Source organism: Agrilus planipennis, unplaced genomic scaffold (assembly GCF_000699045.2).
Source record: "Agrilus planipennis isolate EAB-ADULT unplaced genomic scaffold, Apla_2.0 scaffold30, whole genome shotgun sequence".
Taxonomy (NCBI): domain Eukaryota; kingdom Metazoa; phylum Arthropoda; class Insecta; order Coleoptera; family Buprestidae; genus Agrilus; species Agrilus planipennis.
In genome coordinates this window covers 1,012,758-1,031,192 of record NW_020438923.1, presented here as the reverse complement: position 1 = coordinate 1,031,192, position 18,435 = coordinate 1,012,758, and the positions used below count along the sequence as shown (strand labels likewise).

At 36.6% G+C, this 18,435-nt stretch overlaps 3 protein-coding genes across 3 annotated transcripts; 2 read left to right on the top strand and 1 right to left on the bottom strand.

Annotated features, from left to right (window-relative positions):
• Positions 1-95: 95 nt before the first annotated feature.
• LOC108732277 (nuclear receptor subfamily 2 group E member 1) lies at positions 96-14,757 on the top strand. Its single transcript, XM_018462973.1, has 8 exons — positions 96-256; positions 320-400; positions 458-619; positions 8,336-8,652; positions 8,721-8,861; positions 13,989-14,228; positions 14,290-14,371; positions 14,459-14,757. Exons 1-8 carry the CDS (start codon positions 247-249, stop codon positions 14,716-14,718), a joined length of 1,293 nt encoding a protein of 430 aa, XP_018318475.1. The 5' UTR covers positions 96-246; the 3' UTR covers positions 14,719-14,757.
• Positions 14,758-15,217: 460 nt separating this feature from the next.
• LOC108732241 lies at positions 15,218-16,617 on the bottom strand. Its single transcript, XM_018462931.1, has 2 exons — positions 16,551-16,617; positions 15,218-16,464 (listed from the first exon to the last, which is right to left on the bottom strand). Exons 1-2 carry the CDS (start codon positions 16,615-16,617, stop codon positions 15,218-15,220), a joined length of 1,314 nt encoding a protein of 437 aa, XP_018318433.1.
• A 288-nt stretch (positions 16,618-16,905) lies between these two features.
• On the top strand, positions 16,906-18,423 carry LOC108732361 (peroxiredoxin-4-like). Its single transcript, XM_025973879.1, has 5 exons — positions 16,906-17,286; positions 17,345-17,462; positions 17,520-17,759; positions 17,918-18,083; positions 18,146-18,423. Exons 1-5 carry the CDS (start codon positions 17,118-17,120, stop codon positions 18,191-18,193), a joined length of 741 nt encoding a protein of 246 aa, XP_025829664.1. The 5' UTR covers positions 16,906-17,117; the 3' UTR covers positions 18,194-18,423.
• Positions 18,424-18,435: the final 12 nt, after the last annotated feature.

The window sequence follows — 18,435 nt, the reverse complement described above, 5'->3', positions numbered from 1 at the left end:
CATAGCGGCGGATAGGGGTGTGACAAAATGGCCTGAAAACCCCGCGAACGGTGGCTAGAAATTGGCCAGATAGTCGCGTTTCTGAAACACCAACAGCAGGTTAATACAAGGGGGTGCCGATTCGTTACTCGATATTTTACGGATCGCGTACAAGGACGCGAACAAATTCGAACTTTCGCTAGCAGGAAAATCGGCAAAATTAATTCGTCCATTTGGGAAAAACCGCGCTCTGGACAGGGCCGGAGAATGGGAACAGGTAATTACGAAATCTTAAAAAAAAAAACTGATAAAGTCAAAAGAAATATATTTTTTCATTCAGGCGACAGACTCCTTGACATTCCATGTAAGGTGTGTGGAGATAGAAGTTCGGGAAAGCATTACGGCATCTACAGCTGCGACGGTAAGAATCAGTTTACTTACGATTTTGATACAATTTTATTGGAACGCTATTTTACAGGATGTTCGGGTTTCTTCAAACGCAGCATTCACAGGAATCGAGTTTACACCTGCAAGGCAACAGGCGAAATGAAGGGACGATGTCCTGTCGACAAAACCCATCGGAACCAATGCAGAGCCTGCAGGCTGAACAAATGCTTTCAGGCCAGCATGAACAAAGACGGTAAGTCGAATCTTTGATTTTACTTATTTAAATGTATTGATGGTGGACGGATGCTATTGTATTGTCCAAAACAGTCTCCATAAACATTTTTTTCTCAAAACAGTTAGTCTATCTACAGATACACTACAGAAAATTCCATTTGTCGATAAAATGACATATACGAGGGTGGATTGATAAGTTTCCGGCCTGACCAAGAAAAACAAGGTTTTTAAAAATTTTTTTTTTTTATTTCTCAACATAATCTCCTCCAAGGCTGATACATTTCTCATAGCGGTGTTCCAGTCTATTAATGCCATCTCTATAGACTGATTCGTCAAGCTCCTCAAAATAACCATTTACAGCTTCGATTACTTCTTCATTGTCCGCAAATCTCTTACCGCCAAGCCATTTTTTGAGATTAGGGAACAGAAAATAGTCACTCGGGGCTAGGTCTGGAGAGTAAGGAGGGTGCGGCATCAATTCAAACTTTAGATCGTTGATTTTAGCCGTCGCAACGATTGACGTGTGCGCTGGTGCGTTATCGTGATGAAACAAGATTTTTTTCTTCGCCAGATGAGGTCGTTTAATTTTCACCTCGTGGCTCAAACGTTGCAATAAGTCTGCGTAGTATTGACCAGTGATAGTATTACCCTTTGCAAGGTAATCAATGTATATAATACCTCTTGCATCCCAAAAAACAGTAGCCATAACCTTGTTCGCCGAAAAAATTGTTTTTGCCTTCTTTGGAGTTGGTTCCCCTGGTCCAATCCACTGTTTAGACTGTTCTTTGGTTTCAGGAGTGTAGTGGTGGACCCACGTTTCGTCAACGGTTACGAATCGACGCAAAAATTCGCTTGGATTACGCTTATACAATGACAAATTTGCGGTAGAAATGTTTTTTCGAATCAATTTTTGGTCGACTGTTAGCAAACGCGGCACCCATCTTGCACAGAGCTTTTCCATATGCAAATGTTGGTGCAAAATATGTTGCACACGTTCATATGACATCTTACAGGTCTCAGCTATCTCACGCACTTTCAATCTGCGGTCTCCCAGCACTATTTGATGAATTTTTTCGATCATATCTGGAGTTGTGACCTCAACGGGGCGTCCTGAGCGAGGCCCATCAGAGGTGCTCACACGACCCTTTTTAAACTCGGAAACCCACTGCTTAACGGTTGAATATGACGGGGAGGATGTCCCCAGTGTTGAGTCCATCTCTTTTTTAATTTCCTTCGGCGTTAACCCCTTCAAATAAAAGTATTTGATGACAGCACGATTTTCCTGCTTTTCCATTTTTACGAAAACCACAGAGGCGTCTTGTTCAGCGTGCTGTCAAACCTACACTAGCAAGGAGATCGGGCTGAAACTATAGCTACAAGCTATCCAAGGATGGTACTATAGAATGTCACCTCAAGGTAGGCCTAGTGGCGTCATCTCTTGGTTAGGCCGGAAACTTATCAATCCACCCTCGTATGTTGTCAACTTTTGATCAGAAAACCATTATCTCGAAAACAGGACCGATCGCCGTCCACCGCGACGCTTGTAGGTGTCGCTTTGTGAACGTCGTCGCCAAACAAATTGGATCCTTTGTACTGCGAATAATACAATTAGCATCCCGCGGCGTTATGTGCCATTCGACCCGATAGACGTGATGGCACATCTCACGGCGTTGATATAAACCATCGTTGTCCTGATGCCAATGTATCAAAACAAGCATCCGAATCCTTGCTCGAACGCCCCTTGTGTTCGATCGAATAAAAAACAAATAGCTTGGGGCCACACTCGACGCATTATAGGTACAACATACATACACACACACGACAACAGATGCTATAGTTTTTGAAGTGTTTCCTGTGGCTACTGTAGGTATCTAACAAAAAAAAAACATTGCAACTGTAAAATGCCAAAACAAACATCATCTTAGATCTTGTAGTTAGCTGCACCTTCAGTGTAAATTTTTGTTTGATCTTTCCTCCCTGTTAGGAGTATTCAGCTTGACAAGAAGTTGTCATGGTGAAACTTCCATTCGTGATGCTTTTGCAAGTTTCGCGCTAGTTCGACCGCGAACACGACACAGGCCTCTGAAGTTTTGCGAAGTACAACTGCGACCAGACCAAGTCACGACTGTCTTCCTCCAACTTCGAAACTTCACGCCTTCCGCGTAATTGTTTTCACCCCCGGGCCGGCGAGAGAATTTCGCCACAGTTATAAGGCAAGAGGAGATCCGAGATTGCTTGTCAGGGATAAAATTGGAACTGTGTGCACTTCTAACTTATTCATATTGGGAGAGAAAGGGAGCTCGGCTTGAGGGGACGACGAACTTTTCGTCAAATGGGGATTTATTGATATCCATTATTTTCGACACTGAATGCTACGATGGCCCATTAAATTTTTTTGCTGCTTCAAGAAATATTTCTGAAAATAATTAGAAGCTCGTGAACGATATAGCCCTGAAGCCAAAAAACTTCGGAAATTGTCATCGTCAAAGATAGCTGAAATGCTCATGGAAAAATAAAACGGGAAAATCCTTTGACAACTTTGTTGCTTCCGGAAAACGTATCTATAGTAATGGTACCTACATGATAGCTCAATGATGTTCTATTTACGAATCCCCATTAAAACGCTCGAGTTCGGCAAGGATCAACGGAGATGACAGAATGTGCAAATCCCCATGAAAGAGGCGAACATACAGATACTCCCTGCACCCTATCAATTCCATTCGCATTTACTTCCACAACCCTCACATCACTACGCAACCCCCTTATCAATTTCATCGTGTTGATGTTAGAAATATTTAAGAACGTTTTTAATACGTAATCCTAAAATGTAGCATCGTGCTACAGATGGCGCTTACTGCGCCATTTGTAGTATTTTCTAAAACGCACTGTTAAGACAGCAGGTAAAGGTTGGTCTGTGTTCTGTCGGAGCTGCCTGCGACGCGCTGATGAGATCCAAAAAGATCGAAATCACGATCCGCGTCTGGCAGTTTCGACAGAATACAGACCACTTCGAATTATTTTATAACGTTTTTAACGTCCGTATCAAAATAATTTCGGGGTTGTTATTCGTTTTGGCTGATACTAGACATACAGTAAAACTGAAAAAATTAAGAGGCACGAAACGTTGAGGCTTCTGACGACTGAGATGGGGCTTTATTAACGAATTTGTCAAAAGTTGTGCTCGGCAGTCGACGTCAGTTGTTGGCGTGGAATTCACTTCACCCTCTCGCCGATTTTCACCTTTCGGCTTGGCAGGCGTGAGAGCGAAACATCCGTTTATGATTAATGCTCCTATTTGCCGGCAGCATCGGGGCCTCTTTAGACCCACGGACGGACAGACACAACAACGGCGGCTTTCCCCGAGCCCTTTACAGCATCACTCGCACGAATTTATTACCCTTTACAAGTTAACCTTCTAACGCTGCAAACGGGAAGCAAATAATCAAAAATTCCAAAAGCGAATATTAGTCTCACAATTTCTAAAGGAAATAATCCGGCGATTATCTAACTCGATCCGTGTATCTCATTCGCCGAAAACGCATCGAAATTTTTGAACACGGCGTCTTCGTAATTTTAATGCGAATGTAAAATAGACGAAGGACGAAAAATTAGAAGAAGTCGCTGATTTTCGGTATCTAGGAAGGATACAAAACAAAGGATAGCGCAGGGTGTCGAGCCGCCTTTAACAAAAAAAAAAAATGTATACGGTAGAGAAGGTTAAAAATGAAGAGATATTTGAAAGAATAGGCAGGAAGAGAGGTTACTAGGGATGTCAATAAGAAATAGGCCAGATGGGTTGATGGGACACCTTATCAAGCATCAAGGACTAAGTTAGAAACATTTTAGACGCAAAAACACATGAAGAGAAGAGTAGTGGTAGACCTAGATTAGATTAGTGTTCACAAATAGTTAAGGATGTGGGATATTCTATGTAGTTTTAGGGAAATGCGAAGATTAGCTCAGGATAGGATTAAAAAGAGTGAAGGTGCAATCAGTCTTGAGACTGACGACTTTGTGATGATGATGACTATAAATGTGAAATACTCGGTACCTATACATCTCTAGTTCAAATATATAATACTAAAGGTGCCGTGCGCCAAATCCCTCTTTCGTATAATATATTCAGGATTGAGAAGGGATGATTTCGGGACTTTGTACGATCGAAAAACGTTTAGGTATGCAAACGAGAACAAATCCAGAGCTAAATGGAATGAAACATGCGGTGAACAAAAACAACACAAAATCCTAATTACGTGGCATTTATTCGAGTTCGCGTTCCGTCTGGGAAAACACTCATCAACAGGAACGAAGGATGATATCGTCAGCACCGAGGCAAAATAATACCTAGTCGTAGCGGTCCGTCGAGTGCCCCTCCTACGTCTTTATTCCGCGATCTTCCCTGTCTCTGTTAAACTAATCACTTTTCTCCTCTACACTTGTTTATTTGCCACAAAAGGAGTTCCACCACGATGTGATTCAGTGGCCTTTTTATCAACGAAAGCAATAAGTAAACTAGAAATACAACCAACAACAACAACAGGAACATCTAAAAAGCGAATTAATAACAATAGTAACATCATCATGAATATTTTTATCAATCATCATGCGACAAATTTAAGCATTTTTATGGTTCGGCTCTTTACACCAACAGTTTTGGGGATTATTACATTCTGCGAAGTTATTCTTGATTTTCCTTGTGTACGTACTTCCCTGATGCTAAGGTGTGTATTTATTTACATTAGATACCTCATCATCATAAGGTTGTAAGTCCTAAGACTGGTTGGACACGACCTTAAACTGTTTCCTATCGTCAGCTAATCTTCGCATTTCCCTAAAACTACAACAACCACATCCTTAATTATTTGCGAACAGTAATCTAATCTAGGTCTACCTCTACCCCTCTTAGCTCCCGTTTCTGCCTCTAATATATTTCTGACTAACCCTTCACGCCTGAGGTGTCCTACCAACCTATCTCGCCTATTTGTTATTGACTTCCATACAGAAAAAGTAGGGAAAGAGCGAATATAAAGATAGGAGACGAAAAATCAGAAGAAGTGGCTGATTTTAGATACCTAGGAAGTCAGATAAGTGAGGATGGAAGGAGTAGTAGGGACATAAAGCAGAGGATAGCGCAGGGTCGTGTCGCCTTTAATAAAAAGAAGTCACTTCTATGCTCGCGAACGGTTAATTTAGAAATTCGAAAAAGGTTGTTAAAGGTATATGTTTGGAGCACGGTGTTGTACGGGTGCGAAATGTGGACAGTGGAAGCGGCGGAAAAGAAAAGGTTAGAAGTGTTCGAAATGTGGTGTTATAGGCGGTTGATGAGGATACCGTGGGTAGAAAAGGTTAGAAATGAAGAGGTATTGGAAAGAATAGGAGAACGGAGGACTCTATGGAAGTCAATAAAAAATAGACGAGATAGGTTGGTAGGACACCTTCTCAGGCATGAAGGTCTAGTCAGAGACATATTAGAGGCAGAAACAGGAGTTAGGAGGGGTAGAGGTAGACCTACATCAGACTACTGTTCGCAAATAGTTAAGAATGTGGGCTGTTCTAGTTTTAGGGAAATGCGAAGTTTAGCTCAGGATAGGAAAGAGTGGAGATACGTGTCCAACCAGTCTTAGGACTGATGACCTTATGATGATGATAATGATGATGAGAGTCCTCTGTTCTCCTATCCTTTCTAATACCTCTTCAGTAAATACCTACATAAAAACAATTATTCCAATCACTCTGTATTTTCATTAGTAACAAGTCTCTCCCTTTCGCATCAATACTTCCTGGATGTAACCCCCCGTATGCTATCTGCTGCTCTATTGTCTCCTAATGAATTCCGTTAACGCGGGTCCGCTACAAAGTGAAATAGTCTCGAGGCTGAATGTAGTATAGAGATACTAGTAGTTGGCACATGAACATTAATGAGTGGGGATGGAAACGGGAACAGCTGGTTGTTTCGCAGGAATCGAACGTAAAACGCTTTTCCAATCGACCACCCTTCCGAACAGAGGCAATCATATTGTGACACGTCCACGCTGTACGCCAAGTTAGACCACAGATCATCGTCAACCATCATAGAGACACCCTGCTGCACGAAAACGAACCAAGAAAATGACATAAAACGAGATTACGGGAACTCCAGGATGGTATATTTATTCTCCATGATAAGGATAAAATTATGATCCATCACAAAATATGATCTTCGGTGTCATTCACACTGGAAAGAGTTCTTTTGTTTTTATGTCCTGTCGACTCCAAAATAAGGACATTTCGACCTTAAGTGGATTGTGTACCTACGGGTCTGATTAGCGATGCAATTCTTTCGAAATTTCGATCTCAATCCTGTAACTACCCCTCGATGTCGACGTCATTCGGCCAAAAGCTCATCGGATAAATTCGAAAAGCTCGCATAAGTAAATCGGCGGCGAGAGCGCTTGCATGTGTGAACTTTACATGGATCGGTGTTCGGGTGAGGATAATCCTTCGTAATCCTGTCATCGGATACTGCCATGTCATTCTGTCAGGGCAACGAGCTGACCGAGGAGGGTCAGATCGAAATTCGCCCACGTGTTGGTCCATGTCACCATTTTCCACCCTCGACATCCTTCGGGATACATTATTGGCATTTTTTTTTTTATGTATTTGTTTCTTTGATTACGAAAAATCGAATGTCTTACAAAATTATAGGTCGAAACTGCCCACATCTGAATTTCTGCTTGATACTGAGTGTTCTACATAACACGTTTGGTAGAAAAAAAAGCTAGGGATGTTTTAACAGTTGAAATTGTATTCATAAATCGATTGTTTTGGGTATCAGAACTGACGAAATTTAAATATTCTTTTTTTTTTTTTGGCGTTTTGTTTGCAAAAACATGATCGTTCTCGTTCTAAATACCCCATCAGAGGCGTTTAAAAGATTACGAAGCTAGAAAGGATCGCAAATCCTCCCTATATACATACATCACGGATCCTTTTAAAAAAGAGGCACGACGACGCCGTTGCTGTAACGACGTCGCTACGCTGAAAGAAAGGGAGAAAAACGACGCTGTTTAACTTGAGCTCGGGCGAATGATACGGGCTTTTCGGGAGAATTTAAAATCTTAATCACCTCCCTTTTTGTCCGCTCGTTGGGCCATGCACGTGTAAGCTCTGCGAAAAACGCTTTTACATTATTACTCTGGGGCTTTTCCCGGTTTCTTTTTTTTCCTTTCAAATAACGAATTATTCAAAGCCTTCATTACCGTCGCTCTTATTAATCAATCCCGACACACAACACAGTAAATTATCCTATTATTCCCTGTTTTAATAATAATAAGAAAAATACAACCCATAACATTTTTGTGATAATAAATAACAATTGAACGACTTTTTTCACCCATTCAGTGCGTACCTAAGTACCTTTATTACAACAAAGTCGTATCGATTGTTTGACGTTCGTCGACTGTTTAAAAGAGAGTAAAAGATCACCGGTGTCTGTCGAATAAATGGGCCATCGAGGGCGGCGTGGGAACTCCAACATTATGTCGACAAATGACGGTGTCAAGAGCCACAACATTCGCGAAGATCTAAAGAGGGTGCCATGGTTACGTCATAAAGTAAGGATCACAACCAGATATTGCTTGCTAGTGCCCAAGTGAATTGTCAAGAAGTTTAATGCATAGATACAATCCCAAAATCTCTCCACATGATTCGCAAAACAAATGCAAACGAATGAATTAATTTTTGTATTTATTTTCAGCTGTTCAACACGAAAGAGGTCCCAGAAAACCCAAGATTCATACGAATTCTCATGGTCAACCGCAAATGACCCCGTCCCCGACGTCCTCTGGTATTTCCTCATTGGTAAACGACCACAAAGTAACCATGGCAAGTTCGTTTCACTTCCCGCCATCCCTGTTTGGAACACCACCTAACCCCAAGGCTCTAGGTTTGCCAACTTCGATAACGAATCCAAGACTTTCGGTCGATACGATGCCACCACCGATTTTCCATCCTCAAGCCCTTCCTCCGCCACCAGGACTCCTACAGATCCTCATGTCAGCGGAGAAGTGTCAGGTAAATTTTCGAAACCAACTTTACTTTCGGTTCATTCCGAAACAAAAACGGTTTCGTATTGTTTAAAGGAATGGGTATGGGGCGCAAAATTACCCTCAGAGGTCGACTGTAACTCACAATCATCCCTCAGCAGCAGAACGTTTATATCGATGGCTCAGCCCAGTCCTTCGCTTTCGCTACCATTGACACCCACTTGGGAAATTTTACAGGTAAGTTAATTAAATAAATAACTAATTTTGGACAATATCGTCTACGTAATAAACATAGAATGTACAAAATATTAAAAAAGAGAACGTACAATCGACGTAACTGTCTTTTGTTTCCCTTAACTACAGTCATATGTTTAATATTCGTTGTTGTTAGTACCCATAAGTATACAAAATCAAACAACACACTGTTACATTGTCGAAGAATAACAAAACAAAATCGGAGAAAAGCCTTCTATGCATCTATGGATCTATGCGGCCAATATGGCACTGGCGGTAAATTATGATAATAAAATAATGTATAAACAAAACCATTTATTTTCGAGTGTGTAAATTATTAGGAATATGTTTATACTTTATAATGCACCAATAAAACTGCACTAGCGTTTAGAAAAAAAAAATGGGAGATTTGTTCAAACAATATCAAACACTGGAGAGGGTGACTTTTGTTTTTGTTAAAAGCCACGTGGTTTCGATATCAATTCTCCACCCTTCTGAAAGTTAATTTGCTGTGGTAGAAGTAGGAGTGGTAATGTTACATTGACTTGTTGGCATTCGCGACTACCAACCGTCTGTCGTCAGTCGTCAGGCGCACAAAAGCCACCCCTTGTGTAAAGCCAACCAACCCTTACTCGACCTGTCGCTTTTTCCCAAAAGACCACCCCCTATACACTAGTCCTTTATAACTATTTCGATGATCTTTAAAAAACTGCCAGTTTTTTTTCCAAAAACAAATTTAAATACTTTCTCCCAAAACATAACCACCCCAAAGACTAGTTTTTTATAACAATTTTGATGACTGAAAAAAAAAACAAAACTGTCAGTTTTTTCCAAACAACTTCACTAATTGTTTAAATCGGAATAAGTTAATCAGACACTAGTATTTTTAATTATCAACTGGTTGATTGCAAATAATCAAGTAACAATTTATTAGAATTTATTGATCAGTTAGTTGATCAATTAAATAACCACGTGCCCGAAGTGCTGATTTGTATTAAAATTTAATAAATCATTTATTCCAGAAATTGTATTTCTAAACAATACTTTGCATCAGACGATGAATTAAAAAACAATTGCATTTTTACTAGAACAAAAATTAACGATAGATATTTTCCTGCATCCCAATAACGCTTTAATAAACAGTTGAACGCCTTTAATTGTTTGTTGTTTTGTTTTACTATTAATAGTTTGGTTTACAACTCGCCGTTTCTTATCTTTTTACTGTCGCAAATCTCCGAATAAAACAAAAATAATCAATTCCTCAAAGAATAACAATAAAGGAGATTATAGTTTGGTGTTGATATAATATCCAAAATTACATTGGACGAAACAAGTTAGTAGTGGTGATTAGGGATGATGAGTGGCTTTTATTTATTTTACCCCAAGCTCTTTTACTAATAAATAATTAATAATTAGTACAGCCTGCATCAATTTACCACAATGTTCACCACCAATTCGTTACTTCATAAATAAATAAATAACGTTTTTTTGTAAAACAAAGTTTAATTTTTCGTGAAAGCCCCTGTAGATATAAGTACCTATCAACCGGATCGCAAACCTTAGATCGTCAAAATTGTCAATAATAAAATGAGAAAATTTTTAAAAATTGCAAATCCATTTACCGCTTAGTTTAATTTTTATTTTGATCAAAAAATACGTTAACTTTTTTGAGCCCCTGATGTGAATGGGAACGCCACCCCCAGTGCAAATCAAAATTAACCAACCTGCGCAAGAAAAAATATTTGTACCTATACATACCTATAACATAGTAACGAATGAAATGCCTTGCTTTACCTAATAAAATAACAATATAATTTATTTGGTAAAAAAATGCGTTTAATTCACTTTGGAAATAAATCCATACATGGGGAATACGACCATAGGGACTGAAATGCAATGCATAATAAATACGCAAGAAAATGGCGAATGTTTTTCGAGCATGCACAACACCCATTTTCAAAATCTGCGAACATCCCCTTATTACTTCGATTAACATGTCTTGTAATACATCAAAAACGAGTGGAATACCTTTTGTGACATGTTACAATCAAAATTAGAAAAACCTAGATAAAACACATAAATTTATAATAAATGTAAAATTAACAATCACGAGGAACACCACGCTGTCCTTTGTACCTACGCAGTCATTGGACATGATAAAAAAATATATCAAAAAGCTCTTACCTTTTCCGACAATCAGAACGACAGATACGAACTAATTCGACCGTTTATTCTTATTTCTTTATTAATCGGACTCGATAAATACTTTTCCACTATTTATGTATTTTGTACCCCGATCGCGAAAGCAACGCACTCCCGACAAAACTCCAGTCTCGATTGCAACTAAGTCAGGCGTATTAGACGAATTCACGCACTATGATGCGACACGTGATAGTTCCACCACCGAAAACTACAGAGGCATACAGGTAAAAACATGGGATAAGTTTCTATGGATTACATGGGGTCTATCTGTACTAAACTATGCCCATGGTGGATCCATTATCTGCAACAAAACAACAATAGAAAATAAACATATGAAGGGTTGTTTGCAAAATTTGTAAAATTTTAAATTTAATACGTATAATGCGTACAGTATCGTTTTGGGGAAGGTTGAATGTCGTGATTAGGATAGGGAAGACTTTGCGTACAGCATCTTTTTAGGGAAGGTTAAATGTCGTCGTCAGGGTAGTGACTAGGGAAGAATACAAACCTGTACAAAAGTTATATACATAATATAATAACTCATAAACCAGCGAATAATTGTATTAAAAAGTGATAAACTTTATATTTTGTTACGTCAAAATTTTCTTATTTAACAAAAATTAGAACTACTAATTAACGTTTACTATACATTATCTAAAGTTGATTTAACGCCAAAACGAATTGTAACATTTAATTATAGTGGACAAGCTTTCCCATTGGTTTTAATTAAAATTTTATTTTGTTTAATAACTAGAAAAGCTAATCTACACAAACGGTTCTGCTTGTTCAACATTTACCTCCTATCGAACTAGATAATTAATTATGTACATACGTATTAACTAATTAATTTACCTGTCTCAAAAAAAAATCGAGAATACACATGAGAGATCTATTTGTGGATGTGGATAGATAACGCAAAATCAAAAAATAAATTAGCTGTTCTCGTTTTTTTTTTTTTTGGAAAATTATAAAATTCTTAGTTTTGTTTCGTTTTCTTGTTGAGTAAATAACTGATATCCTAACAGTGCAAATAAAAAATCCAAAATTCCGAAGAGAAAACACAGATTAGATAAAAAATATAGTGTTTATATTAAATAGGGATGGTATAGTTAGGATTTTATATAGGGTTGGGGATAAGAACTTACAACCACTCACACGTTTTTAATTTTGAAAAAATCATTACTGGTTCAAAACCCACTTTTTCTGCAACTACATCTTCATAATTATATAGTAGCTAATACTTTCGTTAATATTATCGTTTATAATAGGAGATACCTATAACCTACTGTTAGTTTTTCATCCTTTTTACACAAAAGGAACCTTGGGTTTTTTAATTAATGGCGGCAGTTAATTGTACATGTAATAAAGATTCGAACATTCGTAATCGTCAGTTCTTTTGCTAATTAAATTTTCTTTCAATTAATTTAAGTCAATGTATTAAGCTTTTGTATGATTTTGTTTACATTACAAGAACTATCAAACTTGACATTTGTTGATGGTTATTTCGGACCATTAATCTTGTAAACTATCCCTTTAATGCTAAAAATGAGATATTTATGAAGATGCATGAATGTTAATAGCAGTTATATTATTTATTAAAAAAATTGATTAAAACTTTTGGTGGAGGCGCCGGGACAATTTAAGATAAATGCTATAATTGACTTATAATACTCGTTTCACTGGAGCAGATTGATGAATTTTTATCTTTAGATTATACTTTTTCATTCAGATGCAGTTTGAGATGCTAATTTACATTTATTTTTACAATAAACTAAACTTCAATTCGTGATATAATGATATAGACAACCATTCATACAGCAAATTTTACAACTCTCTAAATAAAACTACAAACAAAACTAGAAGACGATTTTTCTTACAAAATTAGTATTTTTACGTGAAACTAGACTATTCTCGAGGAAACCACAGAAATAATTAACTAATTAATAATATTTTCAAAGTTATCTTCTCGTAAAATTTAGTTGAAAAGCTTTATACGCATTCTTTTGAGCTGCTAAAAAGGTATTCAGTTACTAATTACTAATGTTTAGTTAATTTTGATTGTAAACTATTATGTTAATACCGAAAATAAGCGATTCATAGACATACACAAACATTAATTATCAATTAAAATAAATTTATTGAAAATTTTGGTGGAGGCGCTGGGACAATTAAAACAAAAGCTATAATTGAGCTATAATTTCCGTTTCATTGAAGTAAACTGGTGAATATTCATCTTTAAATTACGTTTCCTTCATGTAGGTGCTGTTAGGGACGCTGATTTATCTTATTTATTCATTTAAACTATAATTTGTAATAGGTATAATGTATAGGCAACCAAACATACAGCAATTGCTATAACTAATGAAGTAACTACAAAGAGTGTAAGAAAAGGGTTTTCTCACGTGGTACTGAATACTATTTGCGAATAAACCATAAAATATTATGAGGAAATAAATAATTAATTAATTATGACGTTAATGAACTAATTACGTGTCAAAAATCATCGACACCATATGAAACTAATTTTTCTACCCCTCGGGAACCGAATTGTTTTTTTTTTGGATAAAAGATACCCTATGTTCTTTTTCATAATAATAACAGAACTTTGTCTGGTGATTAATCCTTGTTAACACCGAGAAACTACAACTCAGAAATTACCATTAGAAATTCCGAAATCTTTAACAAGTTCAAGCTAGCGGTTCTGATTGACAAAATTAAAAACTTCTACATGTTAAGAGAACTGAATTCAATTGTTTTTCTCACCCATGGGATAAGAGGGATAAGTACTCCATGAACTTAAAGTATCACGTAATTTTGAAATTTGCAATTAAATTTGATATCCCACTTGAAATACATGCTGTATTATTTTTAAATTTGAACCGACTGCCCATCTTGGACCCCAATTACAAATACCTAAGGTCTATTTAGGAAACAACAGCAAGACTTCTTTTTATGGCTGTACGATGGGTCCGATGTCTACCACCATTTCAAACCCTGAGCAAAAACGACCAGCTCCTTCTTTTACAAGAATCCTGGAAGGACTTATTTCTACTTCATCTCGCGCAATGGTCGGTTCCATGGGACCTTTCCGTTTTACTTACATGTCCCCAAGCATGCGAACGTCTACCCACGGATGCCCACACCGCAATCGAGATCAAAACTATACAGGTATGGTAAAAAAATAATAAGTACCTATTGTATTTATATATATATTTTTATCCCATCGAAGGAAATCCTGTGCAGATTTAGACAGATATCACCGGATGTGAGTGAATGTGGATGCATGAAAGCAGTATTACTCTTTACACCAGGTAAACCATATTTAAATATCGATTTATTTAAAATAAATGCTACTCAATATATAGGTACATTGTACAAAGGTTTACTTGTTTATTTAGAAACGGCAGGTTTAATGGATGTGCAACCTGTTGAAATGTTACAAGATCAGGCGCAATGCATCCTTGGGGATTACGTAAGGACCAGATATCCTAGACAACCTACCAGATTTGGTCGATTACTTTTGCTGGTGCCCAGTTTAAGGGCAATACGTTCGATAACGGTTGAATTGTTATTTTTTAAAGATACCATTGGAGAAGTACCGATAACCCAGCTGCTGGGAGACATGTACCAGATGGAAAAATACACGAGTTTACCATAAATTTCATAGTTTCGTTACCATTTAATGTCATCATATTCGATTCGGTCTGTTTTTGTGTTAACTGTGATAGTAGATTAATAAAATAATTGTAAAGAGAATGTACTAATAACTAATTGTATAAAAAATAATTAAATATATATAGTGCATAGGTATAAATATCGAATATTGGATTATTTCTATAATTTCCTATCTATCAGAGTGGGTAAATTTGTATTTTATGACATACGATTTTGATTTAATACTTAATATTTTATTACTTTGTGACATAGTTAAATAAAATACAAAAAATATCCGCAATCGAATGGACGAAGTATCCCAGGATAGAATCCCAAGGTGCAAGATGACCCTAGCTAACGAGAATAGTAAGTTTGAATTTATTTAATCCATTATCATATTAAACCAGTGTTTCGCAATTAAAAAAATCTTTTTTAATTATTAAAGTACTATTAAAATGTAAGAAGAGACCTAAAACTTTATTTAAGACAAGAGTATTTATGTGTTAGAAAATTTCCATTACATGATATTCATTAGACTTTTTGGTACGAGTTGATATTTTGACGTCACCTATGATAACACCCTTTTTCAAAATTCTTTGTGGTATTTCAATGCATATACTAGCGGGGCATGTTTGAGGTCTTTTTTTCTTCTGGTACTGTACACTGGTCTTGTTATTTGCAGTAGTTGGGCGAACTTTGTTGGTAGAATTTCGATCGAACCGTTCAGAGTATGCTTTCCGTTGTTGTTTTGTTGTTTTATCCTGATGTTGCGATTTTTTTCTCTTGGTCACGTCTTGCAACCACCTCGTGAATATCTTTTCGTTTTCTTCGATTCTTCTGCGCCTGTTTTCTTCGATAATACGGCTCTCTTCTATTTTGAGTTTTTCTTGTAACGCTTTCCTTTTTCTGGCCTCCTGCATGTCTTTGGAGCTCATACCGTATTCTGAACGTTTTCCTGTGTAGACAGGTAACTTTTGCTGTTGCTTGAATTCGTTTTGTTCGCAACAGTAACGCTTTCGAAGTCTCAGTAATGGACAGCATGCAGGTGTTGGAGTTTTATGTTTCATTATTTCTTCCACACTGTCAAATCTGTCTATGCAATGATCTCTGCAAATTATTCGATGTGGCGATGTTTGTTTGGCCGGTTTCTCACCCTTTTGAAGATCGATTCTGATGTCAGAGTGGTCACTTTTTTGAACTTCTTCAGCCTCGAGAGTCACAAAAGGCCCTTCTTCTTCATTATCTTCAATTTCGTCGAAGCCATTGAGAGTATCCACGCTGTTATCTTCAGAAGTTACGTCTTCTTGAGTGAAGACATCGTCCTTTATAGAACTTCCAAGATTCACTGACGGACATCGTTCGTCACAGTTATTTGCGTCGATTTCCGTCATTTGTTTAGAACTATCGTCACTATTGTCGTCTTTGTTTTCAATTATCTTTTCAGATATTTCACTATCGCTGCTAACGTTTTCTTCTTGGATGTTAAGATTGATTTGTAGTTTCGCTTCCAAAAGAGCTGTCTCTTCAGTTTCTTCATGAGGACATTCTTCTATTACAGTATTTTGAGTGTTTTCTTCGCTTTCCACACTACTTACGTCCAGAAGGGTTGAATCTGCTTCGTAGTAAGTAAAATCATCTTTGAACTTTACTGTGAATCTTTTAGTTTCGGAAAGAACTTCGTTTGAAAGAGCTTCATTTGCAGTTTTAATTTTAGCCTTTATATCGTAAGGGGACGAGGCAGGTTGTAAAACTAAAAGGTATTACATTGCAGATAACCAATTGTGTTTAATCGATAACGAAAGCGTAATTTTACAATTAAATGATTTTAGAACTTACAAAAGCAATCTGAATCGTCTTCGTCAATTTGAATTTGGCTTTCTGAAGTTCCATTTTGTCTATCCATACTTCATTAAATTATATTTTCGAATACCCTTTCAAATTTTGAATTATTCCCTCCGACTTTATTCTTTTACCTTGCGGCAAACACAGGGGTGCAAACGTAACGATTTATAAACACCCCTCAAGACATTAATTACTTTCGAATTAAAACGCCAAAAATTATTTTTAAGGAAATCTTATCACTTAAATTAAAGAATACGCGACTTATTCTATTCATAATGCTAGTTTTTCATTTTTAAATTTTTAAACTTGGCGCTCTTTGGTATTGTCACCTGGTGGTAAATACTTGTAATAGCTATAATCGACATAACCTCAATTTTTTACTGAAGTTAATAAGTATTAAAATATAATAATCTACTGTTTATAATCAATTACTTATTAAAAATTAATCTAATGGAGATAAAGGTACTTAAAAGTAAACAGCTGTGATATTTATGAAAAGTATTAAGGGAGTAACAGATAGGTTATCGTCTGGTATATGTTAGGTGTTTTCTACCTTTAAAGATGGGAAAGGGGTTGCTTTCATTAATATTATTGTTAAATATTGTATATAAGGGTTATTCTGCGTTTACTGATGACGATTCATGTCAATCTTATGCAGGTGGAACTGTTTATCCTATTGGATCAAATCCAGAAAAAACAGAACATAAACTTCAATGGACTAAAGCAGTTAGTGAGTATTTTTACTTTTTAAAAGTTCATAAACCATTTTATTAACTAAACATTTTAAGTTTCAAAACCTGCCCCGTTTTGGGAAAGTACAGCAGTTGTTAATGGAGAATTTGTTCAACTGAAGTTGTCTGATTATGCTAACAAATACTTGGTATTCTTCTTTTACCCCCTGGATTTGTAAGTTACATTCTAAATGATTGATATAAAGCTTAGTTTTCATTCTTATTGTTTCAGTACGTTTGTGTGCCCCACTGAAATTCTAGCATTCAGTGACAGAATTGATGAATTTAGAAAAATAAATACAGAGGTTGTAGCTTGTTCAGTTGATTCACATTTCACTCACCTTGCATGGATAAATACTCCACGCAAGGAGGGTGGTCTAGGCAAAATCAACATTCCCCTTCTATCTGATCTAAACCACAATATCAGTAAAGATTATGGAGTATTTTTAGAGGACGTGGGACATACTTTAAGGTAAACATTTTATCAATCTATCACAACTTATCAGTTTAATTATATAATGACTGATTGATATTTGTATTTCACATTGTAGTTATTGAATTGGGAAAAAATATGATTTCATTTTGAAAATAAACTGGGTTTTTATAATTAGGGATTTTTGTTAATTTTAGGGGGTTGTTTATTATAGACAGAAAAGGTATTTTAAGACAAATAACTATGAATGATCTTCCTGTGGGTAGAAGTGTTGATGAAACACTCAGATTAGTACAGGCCTTTCAGTATACTGATAAGCATGGTGAAGTGTGTCCAGCAGGGTGGAAACCCGGTCAAGATACTGTAAGAACCCCACGATTTTCCTTTTTAAAGAATTATTTCATAATTTATTGTTGCTTTTACAGATAATTCCTAATCCTGTGGAAAAGAAGAAATATTTCGAAAATCATTAATAAATGGCTCTATTTCCTACCTGCCTGTCTTTCTCAGTGCCACAACATTGACAATTTTTAAGCATCACAACTTATGATTATTTCTTTTAATTTTTAAGGACTGATTTTGCATTCCTTCTTTATGTAATAATGTTTAAATTGGATTTCGTTTCAATGTTTCAATTGATAATTAAATGTATAATGTCTTTTAATACTTGTATTTTTATAAATAAAAAGATATTTTTAAAGTAGGGCGAACTTTG